General features: G+C 46.3%; 5 protein-coding genes across 5 annotated transcripts; 3 read left to right on the top strand and 2 right to left on the bottom strand.

The window, feature by feature from the left end:
* Positions 1-416: 416 nt before the first annotated feature.
* Positions 417-1,151, top strand: GGS22DRAFT_190284 (Alpha/Beta hydrolase protein; the record flags this gene model as incomplete). The annotated part of the gene is made up of 1 exon (XM_047964958.1): positions 417-1,151. One exon carries the CDS (start codon positions 417-419, stop codon positions 1,149-1,151), a length of 735 nt encoding a protein of 244 aa, XP_047817460.1.
* Positions 1,152-1,227: 76 nt separating this feature from the next.
* GGS22DRAFT_167565 (MFS general substrate transporter) lies at positions 1,228-3,777 on the bottom strand. Its single transcript, XM_047962002.1, has 6 exons — positions 3,439-3,777; positions 3,195-3,384; positions 2,975-3,107; positions 2,662-2,881; positions 1,896-2,590; positions 1,228-1,833 (listed from the first exon to the last, which is right to left on the bottom strand). The coding sequence occupies exons 1-6, from the start codon at positions 3,547-3,549 to the stop codon at positions 1,593-1,595; spliced, it is 1,590 nt and encodes a 529-aa protein (XP_047817459.1). The 5' UTR covers positions 3,550-3,777; the 3' UTR covers positions 1,228-1,592.
* A 707-nt stretch (positions 3,778-4,484) lies between these two features.
* On the bottom strand, positions 4,485-5,174 carry GGS22DRAFT_190282 (uncharacterized protein; the record flags this gene model as incomplete). Its single annotated transcript, XM_047964957.1, has 1 exon — positions 4,485-5,174. The coding sequence occupies one exon, from the start codon at positions 5,172-5,174 to the stop codon at positions 4,485-4,487; it is 690 nt and encodes a 229-aa protein (XP_047817458.1).
* A 144-nt stretch (positions 5,175-5,318) lies between these two features.
* GGS22DRAFT_195277 (acetyl-CoA synthetase-like protein) lies at positions 5,319-16,353 on the top strand (the record flags this gene model as incomplete). The annotated part of the gene is made up of 8 exons (XM_047965646.1): positions 5,319-6,112; positions 6,200-9,587; positions 9,648-12,405; positions 12,479-12,938; positions 13,011-14,510; positions 14,578-14,631; positions 14,699-16,065; positions 16,138-16,353. Exons 1-8 carry the CDS (start codon positions 6,010-6,012, stop codon positions 16,351-16,353), a joined length of 9,846 nt encoding a protein of 3,281 aa, XP_047817457.1. The 5' UTR covers positions 5,319-6,009.
* Positions 16,354-16,962: 609 nt separating this feature from the next.
* On the top strand, positions 16,963-18,502 carry GGS22DRAFT_167559 (uncharacterized protein). Its single transcript, XM_047962001.1, has 4 exons — positions 16,963-17,405; positions 17,471-17,502; positions 17,558-18,025; positions 18,077-18,502. The coding sequence occupies exons 1-4, from the start codon at positions 17,300-17,302 to the stop codon at positions 18,350-18,352; spliced, it is 882 nt and encodes a 293-aa protein (XP_047817456.1). The 5' UTR covers positions 16,963-17,299; the 3' UTR covers positions 18,353-18,502.
* Positions 18,503-18,620: the final 118 nt, after the last annotated feature.

Genomic DNA, 18,620 nt, shown 5'->3' with positions numbered 1-18,620 from the left:
GGGGAGCTTTCCGGCGATGCAATCAAGGGGTAGGTAGCTTGAAAATATAGTTAGCATCCATCGATCCATCTGATATGGCAAAGCGGCATTTCTGATTAACATCAACGACTTTCAAGCACGTGCCGGACGGTCCCTGGGATAGAGGAAACGGAATTCCGAGATGCATCGGTATTCGGTAAAAGAAGTCATCATCACGGAGGATTCTTCGGTTATCCAAGCTTCGTCATCGGATAATCAAGGAGAGGGGGGTTATCTACCTACTTACCTACCTAGGTACCTACCTTTTATACCTAGTATCTACCGGATCGCAAGTCCGTGGGAATTTACGACTTATAATACGAATACCGTTATTATTATTATTATTTTTTTAAAAAAAAGCCATCACAATTTACCACCTCGGGTAACTATCAAGAAAGATGTTCGGCGCTATCCCTACGCTCATACAAGACGATCCAGAGTTTTCAGAATCGCCATCACTCGTCCTAATTCACGACGGCGGAGGAACCACCATTAATTATTACTTCTTGGGTGACCTTGACCGGCATGTTTGGGGTATCAGTAACGAGAGACTCGTTGAGGAAAATGCTTGGCCTGGAGGCATTAAGCAGATGGCTCAGGTATATTCAGAGCTCATTCAATCCGAGTTACCTAATGGGCCTTTGATATTTGGCGGCTGGTCTATCGGCGGTCTCATCGCATTGGAAATGGCAAAGATTTTTGCTGGCAATACCGAATTCCATATTCTTGGTGTCGTTATGATTGACACATTTCATCCATTAGCGAGAGATATTGGAATCAGCCAAGATATTTCAGCAATCGAATGGGGTGAAGCAACGACGGAAGAGTCTAAGCAAGTGACACTGAAGAGCATAAGAAATTGTTCCAAGTTCGCTCAGCAGTGGGGTCGGGATTCCTTGAAAGGATTTGGTATATCAGAAAAACTACCACCAGTCATTCTTCTCTGCGCGAGCGAGGGTTATGACATATCTATGTCGGAAGATAAATTAGGTTGGGAGAATTACCAGCATGATTTCTTTTCGCACGTCTTAAACGTGCCTGGAAATCATCACAGCTTGTTCGCTGACGAAAACGTGAGCGGGCTCACTGAACAGTTATCTGAGGCATGCCAAATTTTAGAAGAAGGCTTTTGAATCAATCTGTACCTACCTAATGGGTTATAAGGATACCGAAACCATATCTGTAATAATATCGTACTTAGGTAGGTAGGTACCTCTATCTAGGTACTCTGCACATAGATATTACATAGGTAACTTACCTAGTAAGGATTTGATTATCTTAGACGCCATAAAGTCTTATACGCTTTTGGTGAAGGTCCTTACAGCTGCCGTAAGGATGATACGCCAGACTGCATGTCTAGTACCTACCTAGATAGGTAGGATGCTGTGTTGATATCTATACCTAACTAATGGGCCATGTCTACTAGGCAGGTACTTACTTAATGGTCTCATCCCATGAATCTTAACACGTAGGACTAGTTGTGTAGAAAGCAAGGTTGCCAAGATTGGTAGCCTAGACTTGATGATAGACTTTGAAGAACCTCATACCGTTGGTAAGATTCTGACCCTGCCACATCACTCCTCATCTGTTTCTAGTTTTATCTCGTGCCCGTCACCCTCATATACATAATAGCTCAAAACACACGCAAAAAGAGTCACGCCGCTCATTATCCACCAAGGTAGACCGGTAACCCCGTGCGCCGACCCGTACGAATAGAACAAGCCCGCTGCAACAGGGCTGACTGTGCGTGTGAAACTGCATATCATTTCAGCTATGCTGTGGGTTCTTCCTAATGCCGAGGGGTGCGGCGACGAACTATAACGGAATTTTTAGCTTCAATTACTATCACCGCAAAGATATATGTTTCATTTACGTACTTATTAGTTAGTACGATCTGTGAAGGTACGACGAATGATGCGCTGCACATCATCAGCGTTTGTGCAACAAAAATTGCTATCCAAACGAAGGGGCCCTCCCGAGGAGCAGGTCTCGAGGAACTCGATGGGATGATAGAAAGGTAAGGAATAAAGAGATAAACCAGTGGAAAGCCTCTCATGAAGACGCGCCACGTTCTCATCATCCCTAATCGCTTCACAACTCGGGAGTAACCAAAAATCTGCAATGGGATTCCGAGTATTCCGGCATAAGCCAATGAAATTGCAATCTTCTTTGCTGGCAGCCCAAGGCCACCGACGAAACGAAAAGGAAGTCGAATATGGTCCTTTTCTGGGTCTGCTACCGGGTCGCTGAGAAAGCTGGGCCATAGTGTGTTATAGACTGCAACGTGACCTTCCATGATTCCATGTGCTATCAGAGTGAGACAGAGATTGCGGGTAAATATCTGGCGTAGAGGGAGTTTCCGCTTTTCGACTTCGTGGTTACGCGAGGGAGTACTCATTTCGATCTCTTCCTCTTGACTCAAGAACTGATCTCTTTCTTCATTCGCTTCTTCTTGCGCGACTACGGAATAAGGCTGCTGGTGGGAATCTTTTCTCCAGACCGTGAATAAAGATGCGATTCTAGCTGAAATGTCGAGTCCTAAATCATATTTATGACGAGCTATCGAATGCGTCTAAGGATGGAGCAACAATTGTCAACAGAGGTTTGTGGGAATAGAAAGTATATGATGAATTGGACACAAACCTCCTTTAATTTGAAGAACACTAATAAAAACGCGGTTAATGTGACCAAAGCACTGGCAATAGCTGGTGGAGCATAAGGGAATTGGCGGAAGAAAGATATTTGACCAAAAGATTGAGGGTACTGGCCTGCAAGGTCAGCCAGTAGCCCAGCAACCATAGGACTTACGATAGCGGCAATATTATAAGCCAAGGGCATGAGAACAAATGCTTTGGCTTGGTAACTAGGTAGTAATGAAAGCTGTTTAGCAAAATCCGGTGCTGGTTTCTGTACGATAGCAGGTCAGGTCAAGTGGAGGGAGCCTATGCCTACATACCGACGTTCCTTAACAATCTCGGACACCATTGTCCTAATCATAGCGGTATTCCCATTGACGGCACCTTCCAGTAGGCGGAGGATTACGGCCTGGCGAAAAGTGCGGACAAAACCGAATGCTGTCGTTCCCAAAACTTGAGGCGGAAATATTGTGAGTCGCGTTGCTTACAGTAGGTATCTCGATAGATAATACCTATGAAATAACTATATATATTACTCACATGACCCTCCCAGGCTGATTAGTAGCACCATTTTCCTACCTCCCCTTGAGGAGTCGGCCAAGTGGCCCCATAGAACTGCAGTACAACCTTGGGCGAGAGTAAATACTGTCTGAAGCATAGCGGCATCGCGAACGATGGCATCGGTTGGTCTTGACGGGTCAAGCGATTGTAGTTGATAGAATACGTATGTCTACGAGTGAATGAGATTCTGGGAGTCGCTAAGCTAAGAGTGGCATGGACCTACCGAAATGGAAGTTCGTACGACCGGTTCAGAAAAACGGGCAAGAACAATAATGAATAGTTGACCTTTGTTCGGCAGAGACGACCAGGCCACCTCTCCCGAAGTTTCTGACATTTTGCACTCGCGCTTGAGGTCGAGCGAGTCGATAGATACTAACTAGAGGTCTAGCTAGACTAGCGCAAGCAGGGACAACGGGAACGAGGTGAGCTATGTAAGAAGGAGGGGGCACACAACCAATTCAACTTCGGAACTCATTGCTCATTCCCCTTTCCCCTCCAGAGTCTCGTGCCATTAGCCATGCGGGTTTCCGGGGGTGGGTCGGTTCTTGTCGGTTAAACGCGGACTCGGACTCGGAATTCGGAAATCGCATAACCGGAACCCGGCCCGCACTCCCAGCTCCGGTTTATGATATTTTCAAGGTTAATTATGCCGCCTTACTAGGTACATTACCGCGTTTATTATGACCATAACGTAGTTACGAAGTTAAGTTTTACATAATAGTATATAAGTAAATAGCGATGAAAATAAACTTATAAGGTAATAGTTCCAAGGTTACTTATGGTTATGATGTGACTAAGTACTTGTAAGCAGGTATAATATCGAAAAAGCATAATTACTTAACTATGGAAAGGGTAGGTAGGTACCTAAAGGTTTAAATCGGGGGTTTCGCACATAAACAATCGCTAAATAAGATTGTATTATTAGGTACCTAGGTAAGACGTAGAAAATTCCGTAGGGCTAACATGGCGACCATCCATTGAAATGTGTGAGCCTAACTATTGAGGAAGCACCTAAGTTCTAGTAGTCGGATCACTATCAGGTTTGGATTTAGGTACCAATCAGCTGCTTATCTAATCACGCACAGGCCAAGGACCGCGAAACCCGTGGGAAATGTTTAGTTGAAACATTCTGTAATTTTTTTTTTCGACAATGCGACTAATAAATCTGTATTCAAATTACCATTACACATGGCCACGCAATTAACAAGCCATTCAATCCATTCCTGCGCGTCAAATCTCGTCCTTCATGAGACATCCTGCGGACCGTAATCAACCGATTAAACAGTCGACGAGGTATTCTTCGTTGAAGATTCTTGTAGTGTTAAGTGCCTTGACATCTTCCCATCCCGGATTTCCGTTGAACCACAAACAATGCTGGATGTGATCCTCGCTCCTACATAGCGTGTCTAGAACCTTCGTCTTCTCCTTCGACGCCTCATGGATTCGATGCATGACGTATGCACAATGCAAATGATGGAAACGACCATCTGTCCAAATCCATCCATGCTCGCCTGATTCCACAGCTTCGAGAGAGACCTCGTTAATCATCTCCGGCTCCAACCAATATGTAAAGTCCAAATCTCGCAGTATGCCTTTGTATTTCTCGTGCAATCCCACATTGAAACAACCGGGATGCATCCAGGTCGACAGCACTAGGTCATATACGCAGCCCGCTTCTTTAGCTTCCTGCCAATCTGGAGGACATGTTCCAAGCGATGTGGGCTCCGTCACAATTCCCTTGACGGAACTATTCCCAAAACCAGCTGTTTTCTGGCCAAAGGCAAAAGATCCTATCAAAAGCAGAGCGACAGCAGTACACTTGATGGCGGTTGTCATGCGCGAATCTCGCGGATTCTCCGGGACCTTAGATCGACTGGTCCATTCCTCTCTATTCAACTCCGCTGTTTCCCTCACCTCTTCCTCGCCGTCGACAGGGGCATTCAGTGGCATATACGACATTTTCGGATGCGATTTTAGCTTTAAAGAATTCCACCAAGGACCCTGTTCCATTTATCGATACAGGCGAAGGAAAAGAATATGAATGAGGGAAGACGGGGAAAAGGAAAGCACATATGCGTGCATGAGAATCGCAGATGCAGAGCGGAGCAGTTCCGACCTTATCCGAGATACAACTAGGATTGCTTATAAGGAAACCCGAATATTCTTTCTAAACCTCGCTCTGTTCGGTAACGTCTATGCAGGGATGCTTTCCGGCACAACCAGTTCATTCGTTCACAGGGATTCCTATGTACTTCGAGCGGCGAGGACATGCTATCGTAGCTTGGCACCACAATCCGTCAACGATATTCTCAGAGCGTTCATATCACACCGGACTACGCCAAGTCATGCCATAGGATTTCTGATCTTACTTGGGTATGAGCCTAGGTAGCGCAAATGGCTCTGCTCAGAGTCACAGAAGTCTGTCTACTAGGTAGGTATGTTAATGAAGATGAGAACTCGGCGCCTCATGACAAAGGGGATATCCAAGGTCATAAACGGTCGCTAAATATCCGAGACGAAGATGAGTTCGCTCGCATGAGCATATGAGTATTGCCTGCATAGCTAAAACGGGAGTATTAAAATACCGGGTTATTCGAACCTTGAGAATCCTTATCCGTCCCGTAGCAATTCAAATACCTTTCCGGTGCTATATCGTCGGAAAGATATGACACCTATAGAATGGTTGTTACTCGAAGCCCCTATATCTTTTTGGTATTCACGTCAGTAAGGACAGCAAGGACACATTCCTTTCATGCCCCCCAAAAGAAGATAAGGCAAAATAATAGTTGGAACTATGAATAATCCCGTGGAACAGTTGCTTCTCCAATTATATGCAGAAGTGCTATCAATACCCGAAGACCGAATCAGCCTTGAAGAGTCATTCATAGCGTTAGGTGGTAAGTAGCTCCCCGAGCTTAGTTCATATTGTCTACCTAACAAGAAATACGTGTAATGGTCTTGTGCTAATAGTGTTCTTTCCCTAGGCGATTCTTTTAAAGCAATCAAGCTCAAACGAAAATGCGATCGGCTAGGCATTCGGCTGGCACTCCGGGACATCTTCGCCCGGAAAACTATCACTACCATAGCCGCAGGCCAAAGACTAATGGATGACCGGCCGAAGCGGTCTCAAAAGAAGGAAAAGAAGGTACAAGCCACGGGCGTACATGGGCGCTACCCTATGATGCCCCAGGGCTATTCCTGGGATACAATTCTCGAAGAACTCGACCTTCAAGGCCGTAGCTTTGAAGCATTGAACGATATTGTTGAAAATATTTACCCTTGCAGTCCTATGCAGGAGAGTATATACGTGGCCAAGGAAACAAGGGGGAAACACCTCTATCGGATCCACGCGCTCTTTGAAATAGGGTCATCGATCACAATTGACGTATTGGAATCATCTTGGCAGTCCATCATAGATCGCCACGAGACTCTTCGTACGGTTTTTGTCCCATCTACGGACATTAGCTCTTCAAGAATACTTGATGCTGTTGTTTTTAAGACTGCACGCTGTAACTTGGAACGGATCGAGTGTAAAAATTACGCGGATGTATTTGCCTTCTATCAAGGGAATTGTATCGACCCCCAAGACTTTCCAAAGGGTCCACCTCATCGACTCACAACGTACCGCATCGAAGATGGCCGGTGCTTCTGTGTTTTCGAACAGAGCCATATGATCAGTGATGGGACTTCACTTATCAATACAGTCACAGAGCTTTGCGCTCTAGCAGGAGGTTCGATCCTCGATGTTGCACCAGGATACAGTGGATTTATCAAGCACAGACAAGCAGAAATACACCTAGATGAAGGCCTTGACTATTGGAAGTCGTACTTACGTGGTTCGCAGCCTTGCAATTTTCCCTCACTCTGGGTAGACAGTTCGTTGATGGCGCCTAGAGCACAAGCACGTTGCCATGTTGTTGAATTTCCCTTTTTACGTCACAAAGAACTGGGCGAGTTTTGTGCGAAACTGGAGACTACGGTCTCTACTACTCTTCAAGCAGCATGGGCACTCCTATTACGCGCGTACACTGGGAATGACGATATTTACTTTGGCTATACCTGCTCGGGACGTGATCTACCGCTAGATGGTGTCGAGATGATCTGTGGTCCACTGGTAAATCTGGTCATACGCAAAGTCATTTTGGCTAATAGGAGCATCAGGGACATGATCGAAACCATACAAAGTGACTTCGCCAACTCGTTACCATTTCAGGAGGTACCATTCATGCGCGTCCAACAACTTCTCGAAGCCACAGAGACCAAGCTATTCAACACAATTATGACTATACAATATGCACCTTTACTCGTCGATGAAAATGATGACTTTCCTTTGAAGCTGATGAACAACTTCAACGCCTCCGATTTCGGGCTATCTGTGCAGGTCATGTATTCAGACATTGCCACGAAGATGCAGCTAACATATTCCACGAATCTTTTGTCCGCGACGATGGCAGAAAGAGTGACCGAAACCTTCGTTTCAATAATCGAGAATCTTATAAATACGGACAATCTCGATAGCCCGGTTGGGCAGCTTGAAGTAATCTGTCCTTCAGACAAGCAGCAAACAATGGAGTGGAACCAAGAAACCCTGGATATACCGTTGTTTCCGGACTCTACAGTGCATGGTCTAATTGAAGAAACAGCAACCTGCACACCCGGAGCACCAGCAATATACTTCTCTGGGGAGACATTCAGTTATGATGACCTGAACTCTATGTCAACTCACCTAGCACTCCAAATGCTTAAGTCCTTGGGCCGTGAACAATGCTTCGTTCCATTATTCTTCGAAAAATCCGCCTTATACTCCATTTCCTTACTGGCGGTCCTAAAATGTGGTAGAGCTTTTGTGCCTATAGACATATCTAACCCGCTGTCTCGAATACAACGGCTCCTTGAACAGCTAGGCATTACTCGATCTTCCGGTCTAATTGTCTGTTCTGTGAACCAGTCAGAGAAACTGCTCTCAGCTTACCGGCATATCTTAGTGCCTAGCATTCGAGGGTTACGGGACGAAGTAACTAAAGCAACGGGTGATAATTCATTAGCGCCTTTTCCGATGGTACAGCCAAGTGATCCGGCATATGTAATTTTTACTTCCGGATCTACTGGTGACCCAAAAGGCGTTGTGGTCAGTCACGGGTCCTACGCGCATGCAGCTCGTGCTCATGCTGGCGGAATAAGTATCGGAACACAATCTCGGGTGCTGCAATTTGCGTCGTATGCATTCGATACAAGCATGGAGGATCATTTAACAAGCTTTTCTGCGGGCGCTTGTCTCTGCGTTCCCACGGAACCGGAACGCGAGACGGCTTTAGCTGAATTTATCAACCAATCTGGTGTTAATTGGGTTCATATCACACCTTCTATGGTTGATATGATCTCCCCGAACACAGTCCCATTGTTGACGACGGTGGTTCTTGGAGGTGAACCTATGACCGGTCGTAATGTGGTTGAATGGGCAATCCCTGGCAGACACTTGATACAGGTCTATGGACCTTCAGAGTGTTCCGTTACGAGTACAATCAACCCTGACGTTTCTGTGCATCGCGACGCCACCAACATAGGGAAGACGTTTGGCGGCTGTGCGACGTGGATAACCGATCCAAACGATCCCAATAGTCTTTGTCCTATTGGGGCTATCGGAGAGTTGCTAATGGAGGGTCCTATCTTGGCGCAGGGTTATCTACGTCGTGCCTCTGGAACGGAATCCGTGTTCATCACCGGTGTTTCCTGGGCACCGGAGAAGAGGCTTTACCGCACCGGGGACATGGTCCAATATGATAAGCACGGTAATCTCCACTTCGTGGGAAGGGCGGACAGCAGAGTCAAAATTCGTGGACAGAGAATAGAGTGTGGCGAAATTGAAAGCCAGCTGCTAACACAAAGCTCGGTATTACACGCAGTCGTCGTCGTCCCCAAGTCGGGACCTGGAGCAGGGCGGTTGATAGCTACGGTGTCATTGAAATCGAGCGAGGAGAAATCACATCGTGAACACACACAAAGCGATATACAAGTAGCAGCCTTGGAGCCTAAAAATGTCGCTGAATTTGCGAAAGCGCTTCACAACTGGCTGGGAGATCGATTGCCAGCTTACATGTTACCAGATCTTTTTATCTTTGTCCGCCACATACCCATGAACTCTTCAAGAAAATTAGACCGAAAACGAGTTATTCGCTACTTGGAACACCTACGCGAAGAGTCTTATCGAGATATCGTCAGCCAGATGGATGGACCGAACCAAGACCGGGGTGGTACGGAATTGGAATGCTCGCTTAAGAGGATTTGGTGCCATGTGCTCAATGTGTCCGAAAGCACCGTCGATTGGAACACTTCTTGGTTTTCTTCAGGCAAGTCTCAGGACATCTACTCACTGTTCTTCAACTGTTTTTACAGATCACTTATACTAGAGCTCGAAAGATACTAACCCGCTAGTTTAGGAGGTGACTCAATCTCGGCAATGATGCTGAGCAGCGAATTGAGAAAACAGGCCATCAGCGTCGCAGCAGCTGATATTCTTCGACTTCGCAGCATTGAACGAATAGCAGCTCATATTCAGGGTACGGTGTCTAATGATCTAAACGCAGACTTCCGCGACATTAACCTTATGAAAACCACCACCGACATGTCATGGGAGCTTTCGCCAATTCAGCAGTTGAGTTTCCAATTTGCACCCAACGCGGATTATTTAGACCAGCAGACGATGATCGTTGATACGGTCTTGAACCTTTCGGATGACACGATAATCGCTGCTCTGGATGCCCTAGTAACAGCACATCCGATGCTGTTAGCTAGGTTCGCACGGGAGTCATTTGAAGGAAATTCCGTATGGACACAACGTGTAGCATCCACGCCTCCTGCTGGGTCATCTTTTACTATTCGGTTTCATCGAGGCGGAAGCACCGTGGTTAAACTTGGACGTATTGCTGAGACTAAATTGGCTATCAATGTTGCCGAAGGTCCTATCATGGGAGTAGATGTCTTCCGTTCGACTTCATCAACTACAATTTCAGTAAGCATACATCACCTAGTCGTGGATATGGTCTCATGGAGAACAATTTTCCAAGATCTCGAAGACTTCGTTAAGGGCGAACACCTTATTCAACCAGAGCCAATCTCTTTTCAAGCATGGTGTAAAGTACAACATATCTATTCACAGGGCATTCAGCAATCACAAGTTCTCCCTGAAGACCGATTCCAGGTCAACTTAGAATATTGGGCTATGGAGAAAGTTCCAAATCTATTTGGGGACGCCGTTGCAACGAGTTTTAACATTGAACGGCCTGACATGGCGAGGCTGTTGGATTTATGCGACAAGTTGGAATATGATCAAGTTGATGTCGTATGTGCGGCCATCATAGGATCATTCTCCGAAATATTTCAAGCACGCACGTCTCCCGCTGTCTTCGTTGAAGGTCACGGCAGGGAGTCTCCCAGTAATGCAATCGATCTTTCCCGTACAGTTGGTTGGTTCACGACACTCACCCCTGTGGCAATAAAAGTCCCAGACAATAAGGAACGGAACACCAGGATGATGATCCTGGAACGGATCAAAAGGTTCAGAGAAGACACACCGTCAAAGGGTCTCGATTATTTTACTTCACGCTTTTTTCAGAAGGAGGGGATTGATGCATATCGTGAACACCACGCGTCTGCCGAGATTATCATGAACTTCCTAGGGGCTTATCAGCAATTTGAGCGTCGGAATTCTGTCTTTAAACGTTGTGATGACTCGGAACTTATCTCGAGTCTTTCGGCAATGCGTCGAGAGCAGCGGAAGATATCCGAGAGGTATGCTTTGATCACGATTGTTGCCGTTGTTGAGGACGGCGCGTTATCCGTTGAAGTCGAATGGAATAGAAAGATGAACTTTCAAAATGAACTCTCTTTGTGGCCGTTGAAAATCAAGGAAAACTTATTGCTATTGATCGAAGACTTGACTCTTCCGTCCACTTCACCCCATAAAGGAATTTCCGTGACTCGGCCTGAGCTCACATGCTTCGGTGTCGACAAGAAGAAGGTCTTAGCAAAGGTCACGAGCTTGGGTCTACCTGTTCATGATATTGAAGGCATGTACCCATGCTCACCTATGCAGGAAGGGTTGATGGCGAGTCTCCTAAGGGACTCGGATACGTCTTCAGCATATAATCAAACTTTTCTTTTGAAATTCGCCCCTGCTGGAGGTAGAGCCGCGGAAAGCGCGCAGCTTAAAGACATCTGGCTTCGTATAGTTCGAAAACATGCGATTCTACGAACTATCTTTGTGGAAAACGATGCTGGAGACTATGTTCAGGTTGTTCTACGTCACACTAATCCGGTAGTACTAATCAAGGGTAATGTTGATCAGGATCAACTCAGGGGTACTTTATTTGAGTCGGAAAATCAATTATTGAAGTCTCCCCTTGATGGTGTTCCTTTGCATCGTCTCGTGGTTTGCGAAACTGCCGATAAATCGACGTACATTCTCCTTACGAAGAGCCATCTTCTTACGGATGGTATGAGCACGCAAATTTTAATGCGTGATTTTGTCAACGGGTATGACGGAGTTGTCGAGGCGTATTGGGATCCGCAAAATTGCTACCGCGACTACATTCGGTACGTGAGTAGCCAAGACGCCGAACAGACAAGGAGTTACTGGGCTGCCTACCTCACCGGGGCTGCCACATGCAACTTTCCCAAACTCCGCCATACAGATGAACCTGAGGCCGTAGTGGCATCGCCACGTTCAAGTGTGTCGTTACAATTACACGGTCTTGGAATCGATTTGCGGCAGTTGTGTCGCTCCCATGATCTCACAGCATCAAATATATTCCAGCTCGCTTGGGTATTAACCCTAAGGATCTATCTGAATTCAGAGAGCATCCTCTTTGGATATCTATCGTCAGGTAGAGATCTCCCAATTGCTGGCATACAAGAAGCCGTTGGGCCCGTTGCCAACATGCTTCCCATTAGGAGCGAGTTACGCCGAGATATGAAAGCCATCGATGTGGCTAAGTCATTACAAGCCGACTATATTGAACACCTTTCTCGACAGACACTATCGCTTACACAGATACGGCATGCGGCCCGATATAATAACCAAAGCCCTAACTTTAACACTATACTCAATATTCAGAAGTCAGAGACCGGCGGGCTTAGACCTAAAAAGGAATTATCCCAAGTGGAACTTGTGAAAGCAGCAGACACTACCGAGGTATGTATTAAAATCCGTATCGTTGTCATATCAAGGGTAGTTATCGTAACAGGCTAACATTGGGACCTTCAAGTACGGTCTTGCTTTAACTATCACAGACAGCGAAGGCGAATATGCACTGTCTCTAGAGTATGACACGAGCTTGGTCTCTTCCCAGCAAGCCGATGGTATCGTTTCAGCGTTTGCCAACGCCATGAGGAGTGTGGTAGCCAACCCAGACTGTCCTGTTGCAGGCATTAGCCTGGTCGGTGATGGGGACCTAAAACAGGTCAGGCGCTGGGATATCAATGAACTTCAGACCAGGAATGAATGCGTTCACAACCTTTTCCAGATAACAGCACGTAACATACCGGGAAATGAAGCCATCCACGCATGGGATGGGAGCTTAACTTATGGCGAATTAGACGTTTTGACCAACAACGTAGCACGAAGATTGATCGACCTTTCTATTCAACCTGAAGAGATTGTTCCTCTCTGTTTTGAGAAATCTATATGGGGAATTGTCGCAATGCTTGGCGTCACAAAAGCAGGAGGTCTGTATCGCGCACTTGGTCCCAAGGATATACCTAAACATACCTCGTTTTGAGCTAACTGGTACAACATAGCTGCGTTCGTCCATCTTGATCCCTCAAGCCCCCTTTCTCGAAAACAGAAAATCATCGAACTTACTGCGCCTCGGGTGGCAATCACTTCGAGTCGTAACCAGGTGATGATGGAATCATTGGTTTCACAAGTCCTTACCGTTAGTAACGAGGCGCTGCCATCCTATGGTGTTGAAATAGGCGAAGTCAAGTGCGAAATCCCGGATCGACGCGCAAACCCTTGCAATGCGCTCTACGTGATTTTCACCTCTGGGAGCACGGGCGAGCCGAAAGGTGTGGTTGTCGAACATAGGAATTACTGCTCAGCCATGGCAGCAAATACGACCTGGCTACAGATCCTCCCGTCGTCACGCGTTCTACAATTTAGCAGCTTCGTATTTGATGCCTCTATGGAAGAGATATTCACCGCTCTGGTCGCCGGTGCCTGTGTTTGTGTACCATCTGACGACCATCGAATGAGCCCGGAGGAACTCTCTTCTTTTATGCAATGCGCTCGTGTCAACTGGGCCGCCTTGACACCGTCACTCTTACAAACCCTTAATCCGGATAAATTAATTCCGCCCTTGAAATTTATAACAGTTCATGCTGAGCCGATGAACGCGTCGCTGACTAAGCTCTGGAGTCCGAGGGTTCATATGCGTCCCAGCTACGGGCCAACCGAATGTACTGTAACAAGCACCGTTGGCTCGGCTTTTAATGAATTCTCGGACTCGTCAAATATTGGCTGGCCTGTTGGTTGTCACGGAAGAGTGACCGATCCACACGACCCTCAACAATTAGTCCCTATCGGCGCGGTCGGCGAACTGGTACTCGAAGGGCCTATTCTCTGTCGCGGCTATCTGAACAGACTGGCCGAAACAGAAAAAGCATTTCCAAGTATCCAAGATTGGTTCGATGGAACCCGAAAAAGAGTTTACCGTACCGGGGACCTGGTACGTTACGCTGAGGATGGGTCCTTACGCATTCTAGGGCGACGAGATACGCAGATCAAAGTTCGCGGACAGCGAGTCGAACTCAGAGAAGTAGAGAGCCAGCTCGAGCTATCTCCAAGCGTCCGCCATGGCTTGATTTTGCAACCAAAGTCTGGACTTCTACAAGGTCGCCTAGTTGCGGTGCTAAGTCTCACACGATCGTTCCAGACAGTCCCGTCAACCATCTCACATGGCGACACGATTCAACTTTTAAATAATTCAGCAACATTAAGCAAAGTCGATCAATCGACTGTATCAGAACTCTTAAACCGAATCCTATCATTCATCTCAGCTAAACTTCCATCCTACATGATCCCTCACACCTGGTGTGTAATGGAAAATATGCCAATTTTGCCTTCTTGTAAGCTCGATAGAAAGCTGGTGAGCAATTGGTTAGAAACAATTGATGAGCCAACACTACTACTTGCTCGCCAATTCATGAGAAGCTCGAGAAGTTCGGGCTCTAGTATCAGTTCCAGTGCCGAGAAGTTAGTGAGAGATGCTTGGTCAGAAGTCTTGGCAATTCCAAGGGGTATGCCCATTCGAATTTCATAACCTACCATTGAGGGGTTTCATAGAGGCTGACACAGTCTATCTAGATATTATCGATGCAGATGATCATTTCATTGCTCTTGGCGGAGACTCGATATCAGGTAAGTTACTAAGCATCCAATCTCATCTCAACACGTAAGGAAGCCTTTCTAACTGTTCCTGAATCAGCAATGAACGTCTCTCGCTTTTTGAACCAAGCTGGGGTGCCTATTAAGACACAGGATGTACTGAGAAGCAATAGCATTCGAGAGTTGGCATCGGTGCTTCCATCCCGGCAACAGCAGGATTCTATTCCCGTAAAGGCGCAGACAATGGTTCCGGGAAGTGGATTCGCAAGGCTTCCATCTGTTGAAGATGTAATGTCCGAGTACGGCTCCGACTCAACTAACGACTCCAAGATCTTGTCCATCATTCCCATTACCCCTTTCCAGCTGAGAACGACTTCAGCTCTCTACACGTCTTCCCAGAGGCCTTATCTTTACAACTTAGTGGCGGAAATTTCAGGTTACGAATTGTTCGAACAGAATCTTGACCCACATCGGCTTCTCGAGGCTTGGCGCGCAACAGTGGCACGACATGACATTCTCCATACTGCCATGGTTCTCGAGAGAGAGGGCAACGACGCGTACCAAGTCATTTTAGACGAGTCAGCTGCGGCCTGCGAGCTATATGAGGTCGCTACAGAGCAAGATGCTTTGAATGCGAGTATCGAGAAGACCAAGCAGATTAAAACAAGTCTCACCAAGCCATCCCTGAGGCCGCTTCTATGGCTCACTATTTTCACCACGCCAACAAAGCGAGTATATGTACATTTGCTGATGGGTCATATGTTGATTGATCATGTCTCACTCTCACACGTGCTTCATGACTGGGATACGTCTTATCGAGGTCACACATTGCCTAGGAACCCTTCTCAATTCAGAACCTATGTTCACGATATAGAATCGCGCGATTCTCAGGCTAGTACCGATTTCTGGACCCAGAGGCTATACGGAGTAGAACCTACGATTCTCCCCCCAACACACGAATTACCTCAGGGCGATTCGATCCTTGTCGAGGGTCTATCCACGATTAGCTTTAAAGTTGCCATCGATGGGAGCATGCATCAGTATTGTCGAGAAATGCGAGTCACGATATCTACGTTGCTCCAATTCGCTTGGGCAGTGTTACTTGGTGCTCATACCGGCCAAGAGTCCGTGTGCTTTGGACACCTTACTTCGGATCGAGATATTGATATCAATGACGTCGACGAGATAGTGGGACCAATGCTTTCCATTCTAGTCACACACGTAGTCCTGAGAAATAGGGGTAGTTCAGTATCTTTTGTCTCGGAAACTATTCAAAAATTGCAGCACGAGAATACTACCAGTATGACCCACAAAGTTTTCAATCTCAGTACCATTGAACATCAACTCAACCTCCAACCGCCTACCAGTATGCTCTTCAACACCCTCTTCAACTATCGGAAAGTGAAACGCTCGGGTCCCAAGCCAGTCATGAATCTCCGACCGATTCTCAAGCAAGACCCTCACGAGGTGAGTGAGGACAAATATTCAATTATAGCGATGTGATAAAGCAAAAAGAGGTACTAACTAAAGAAAACTTAGCAACAAATTATTATCAGCTTTAACGAAGTTGGTGACGCTGACTCATTGGATGCGGCTCTGACTTATTATGGCGGTATACACTCTGCTGGGAGTGTTCAACAGATGGCAAAGTCTTACACGAAAATCATTGCATCTTTGATTGATAGAGAATGTGAGAGTGTGGAGCAGCTCCTGGATCATGTGTCAGATAAGAAAGCTACGTTCTTCGCCGTATAATCCTATAGTCAACCGGATTCGTCCTTACCCGGATTATCTCATATATTACCTCATACATTACCTCATACGTTACCTCATACATTACTTACAGCTTCCGTACATATTCACCTAGGTATGCCTTCGAGATCCAACGGGTAATAATATGGGGTATTACAAATTACTCCGCGTCAAGCTGGAGCCGCCGCATGCCCGGTTGGCTAGAGCTGACTAGGGGAACCGGGGAAGCCACGGGACCGCGTTGGTGGCGCGATTGAAGCACGTCAAGGTGTAAGCAAGTTTAGAAATATTATTTCCCCAACTTCGATAGAAACCGTACGATATTTCAATTGTACCCTTCTTTTACCCCTCAGCCCGGAGTGAGATTGAGGCGTAGTCGCTTACCTTTACCGGGATACTATAGCGTCAGGGTAAGCGACGCGAGGGGTCCTACATACACGGGACATACCTACGCATACGTTTGTTTGCCGAGACTTATACTCCGTATAGTCATCTCGTATCAAATGGAAGTCAACAGGAGGACTAACAACAAAAACATTAAAAATAAAGGGATTTATTGGAATTAATTTATTGTACGAGGTTAACAGATTTCCTAGAAAGACAAAAAAGAAAGAATTATCAATTTATATCATACCTACAGGTAGGTAGGTAGGTACAAAACATTAGGTCAGTGTAGTTTATTCCTACTATGCGTGCGTACAATACCCAGGTAGGTTGTCGGTGTTAAAGCTAGGTGCTAATAACTTATTCCGTATCCCCTGATCTGACGCTATGATGTGAGGGATCCGATTAGCTTCACCGCTAGCTTCCATCGGTTCTTGCCCACCACTTGGCGACACCTCCCGCAAGATCCGTCTTTCTAGTATAAACAAGGCCTAGCGCACAGCAGTAGCTCTTAAGTCTGGTTTCTAAAGCCCACAAATCATGCCAAGCATCTCGGAATCAGACGATGCTCCCCTCTATCTCCGACCAGACGAATGCTCCAGAAAAGCCCCCAAGAATCATCACAAGACGTCGTGGAGCATGTACAGGCTGTAAACTCAGAAAGATTCGCTGTAGGCATGCTCAGTCGCCTGGTCATAACCATACTAAAATATCGCTAATGAGAGAAATGGAAAAGGCAATGGAGGAGCGCCTTGCTCTGCCTGTGATGTACGGACATCCATAATCGTCACTGGAGTAGTTCACCGCTGATTTATCCCCAAAGCGGAGCGGTTTCGTTTGCAATTATGAGCCTCGACACAGGAAACCCTCTTCCAGTCGGGAGCTCGATCTACAAACGTCAGAAACACCTTGCGTGTTAGACCGGGACAGAGATTCGTCGCCAAGATCCATAGGGGGCGGGAGCATCACCGGACCACAACCCCCCTTTCTGACGGATAACTCATCTACAATGTTCTCATTAGACACCACTGATTTCGATTTTATACTGTCGCCCGAGGCAGCTTCACTCCCGAATATCTCGGAGAGCCAGCACATCACACATGCTCCTTTTTCATATGATCATGATTCTATCGAGGGGATTCAGAGTTCACAGCATCCAGCATTTAATTCCGCGACCTTTCGATCCCGGTCGCTAGAAATAGGGGATATTGGAGACAGAAGAAATATTGATACTCCTCGTGCTCCTTCACCTCCAATATTAGAACGAGGAGTAGTTTCTGCGGTTCCCCAAGTATGTCATCCTCCATGTGGTGTCGAAACAAGATATTAATTGCCGTCGAAGGGATTGATGCAGTATTTTCGAGAAGATGTGGAAGTCGACTTTCGTTCCTCTACATCCTTCGGCCTAGCAAAGTTACCTCCAACACGAAAAGATTCAAATAAGCATCGCGAAATCTGTCGGATATTACATAATTTAACATCGAATGGACAAACGTGGGCATCGCCATCGTTGAATGTTAAAGATGTTAATAAGAGTATTCGTTCAATTTGGGTAGGAGAAAGTGATGCGACTATCCAGGGATATATTGAAGGCAAGTCCCATGAGGATGAGAGTTAATTACATCTTTCACTAAATACTTACCTACCTACCTATTCACTCAGCATGCTTCGAAAGTAACGCAGAGTAAGCAGCATCTCAGTAACAGTCCGCTGTCGGCACGAAATGATTAAGTGTATGTCTCAGAGTTCAAATGTTTCTGCGGAAGGCCGACGTCAACAAGTATTTGTCAGAGGCACGAGAGACATCCTCGGAAAATATCCTGTTATCTCTCTTCAGCGATGCAATCATTGCAATGGGATTCGACTCGCTGCGTAACCAATTTTCG

This window comes from Annulohypoxylon maeteangense, assembly GCF_022496945.1.
Source record: "Annulohypoxylon maeteangense strain CBS 123835 unplaced genomic scaffold GGS22scaffold_12, whole genome shotgun sequence".
NCBI classification, from domain to species: domain Eukaryota; kingdom Fungi; phylum Ascomycota; class Sordariomycetes; order Xylariales; family Hypoxylaceae; genus Annulohypoxylon; species Annulohypoxylon maeteangense.
The sequence above is the reverse complement of the archived record's forward strand: the minus strand, read 5'-3'. Positions and strand labels throughout refer to the sequence as shown.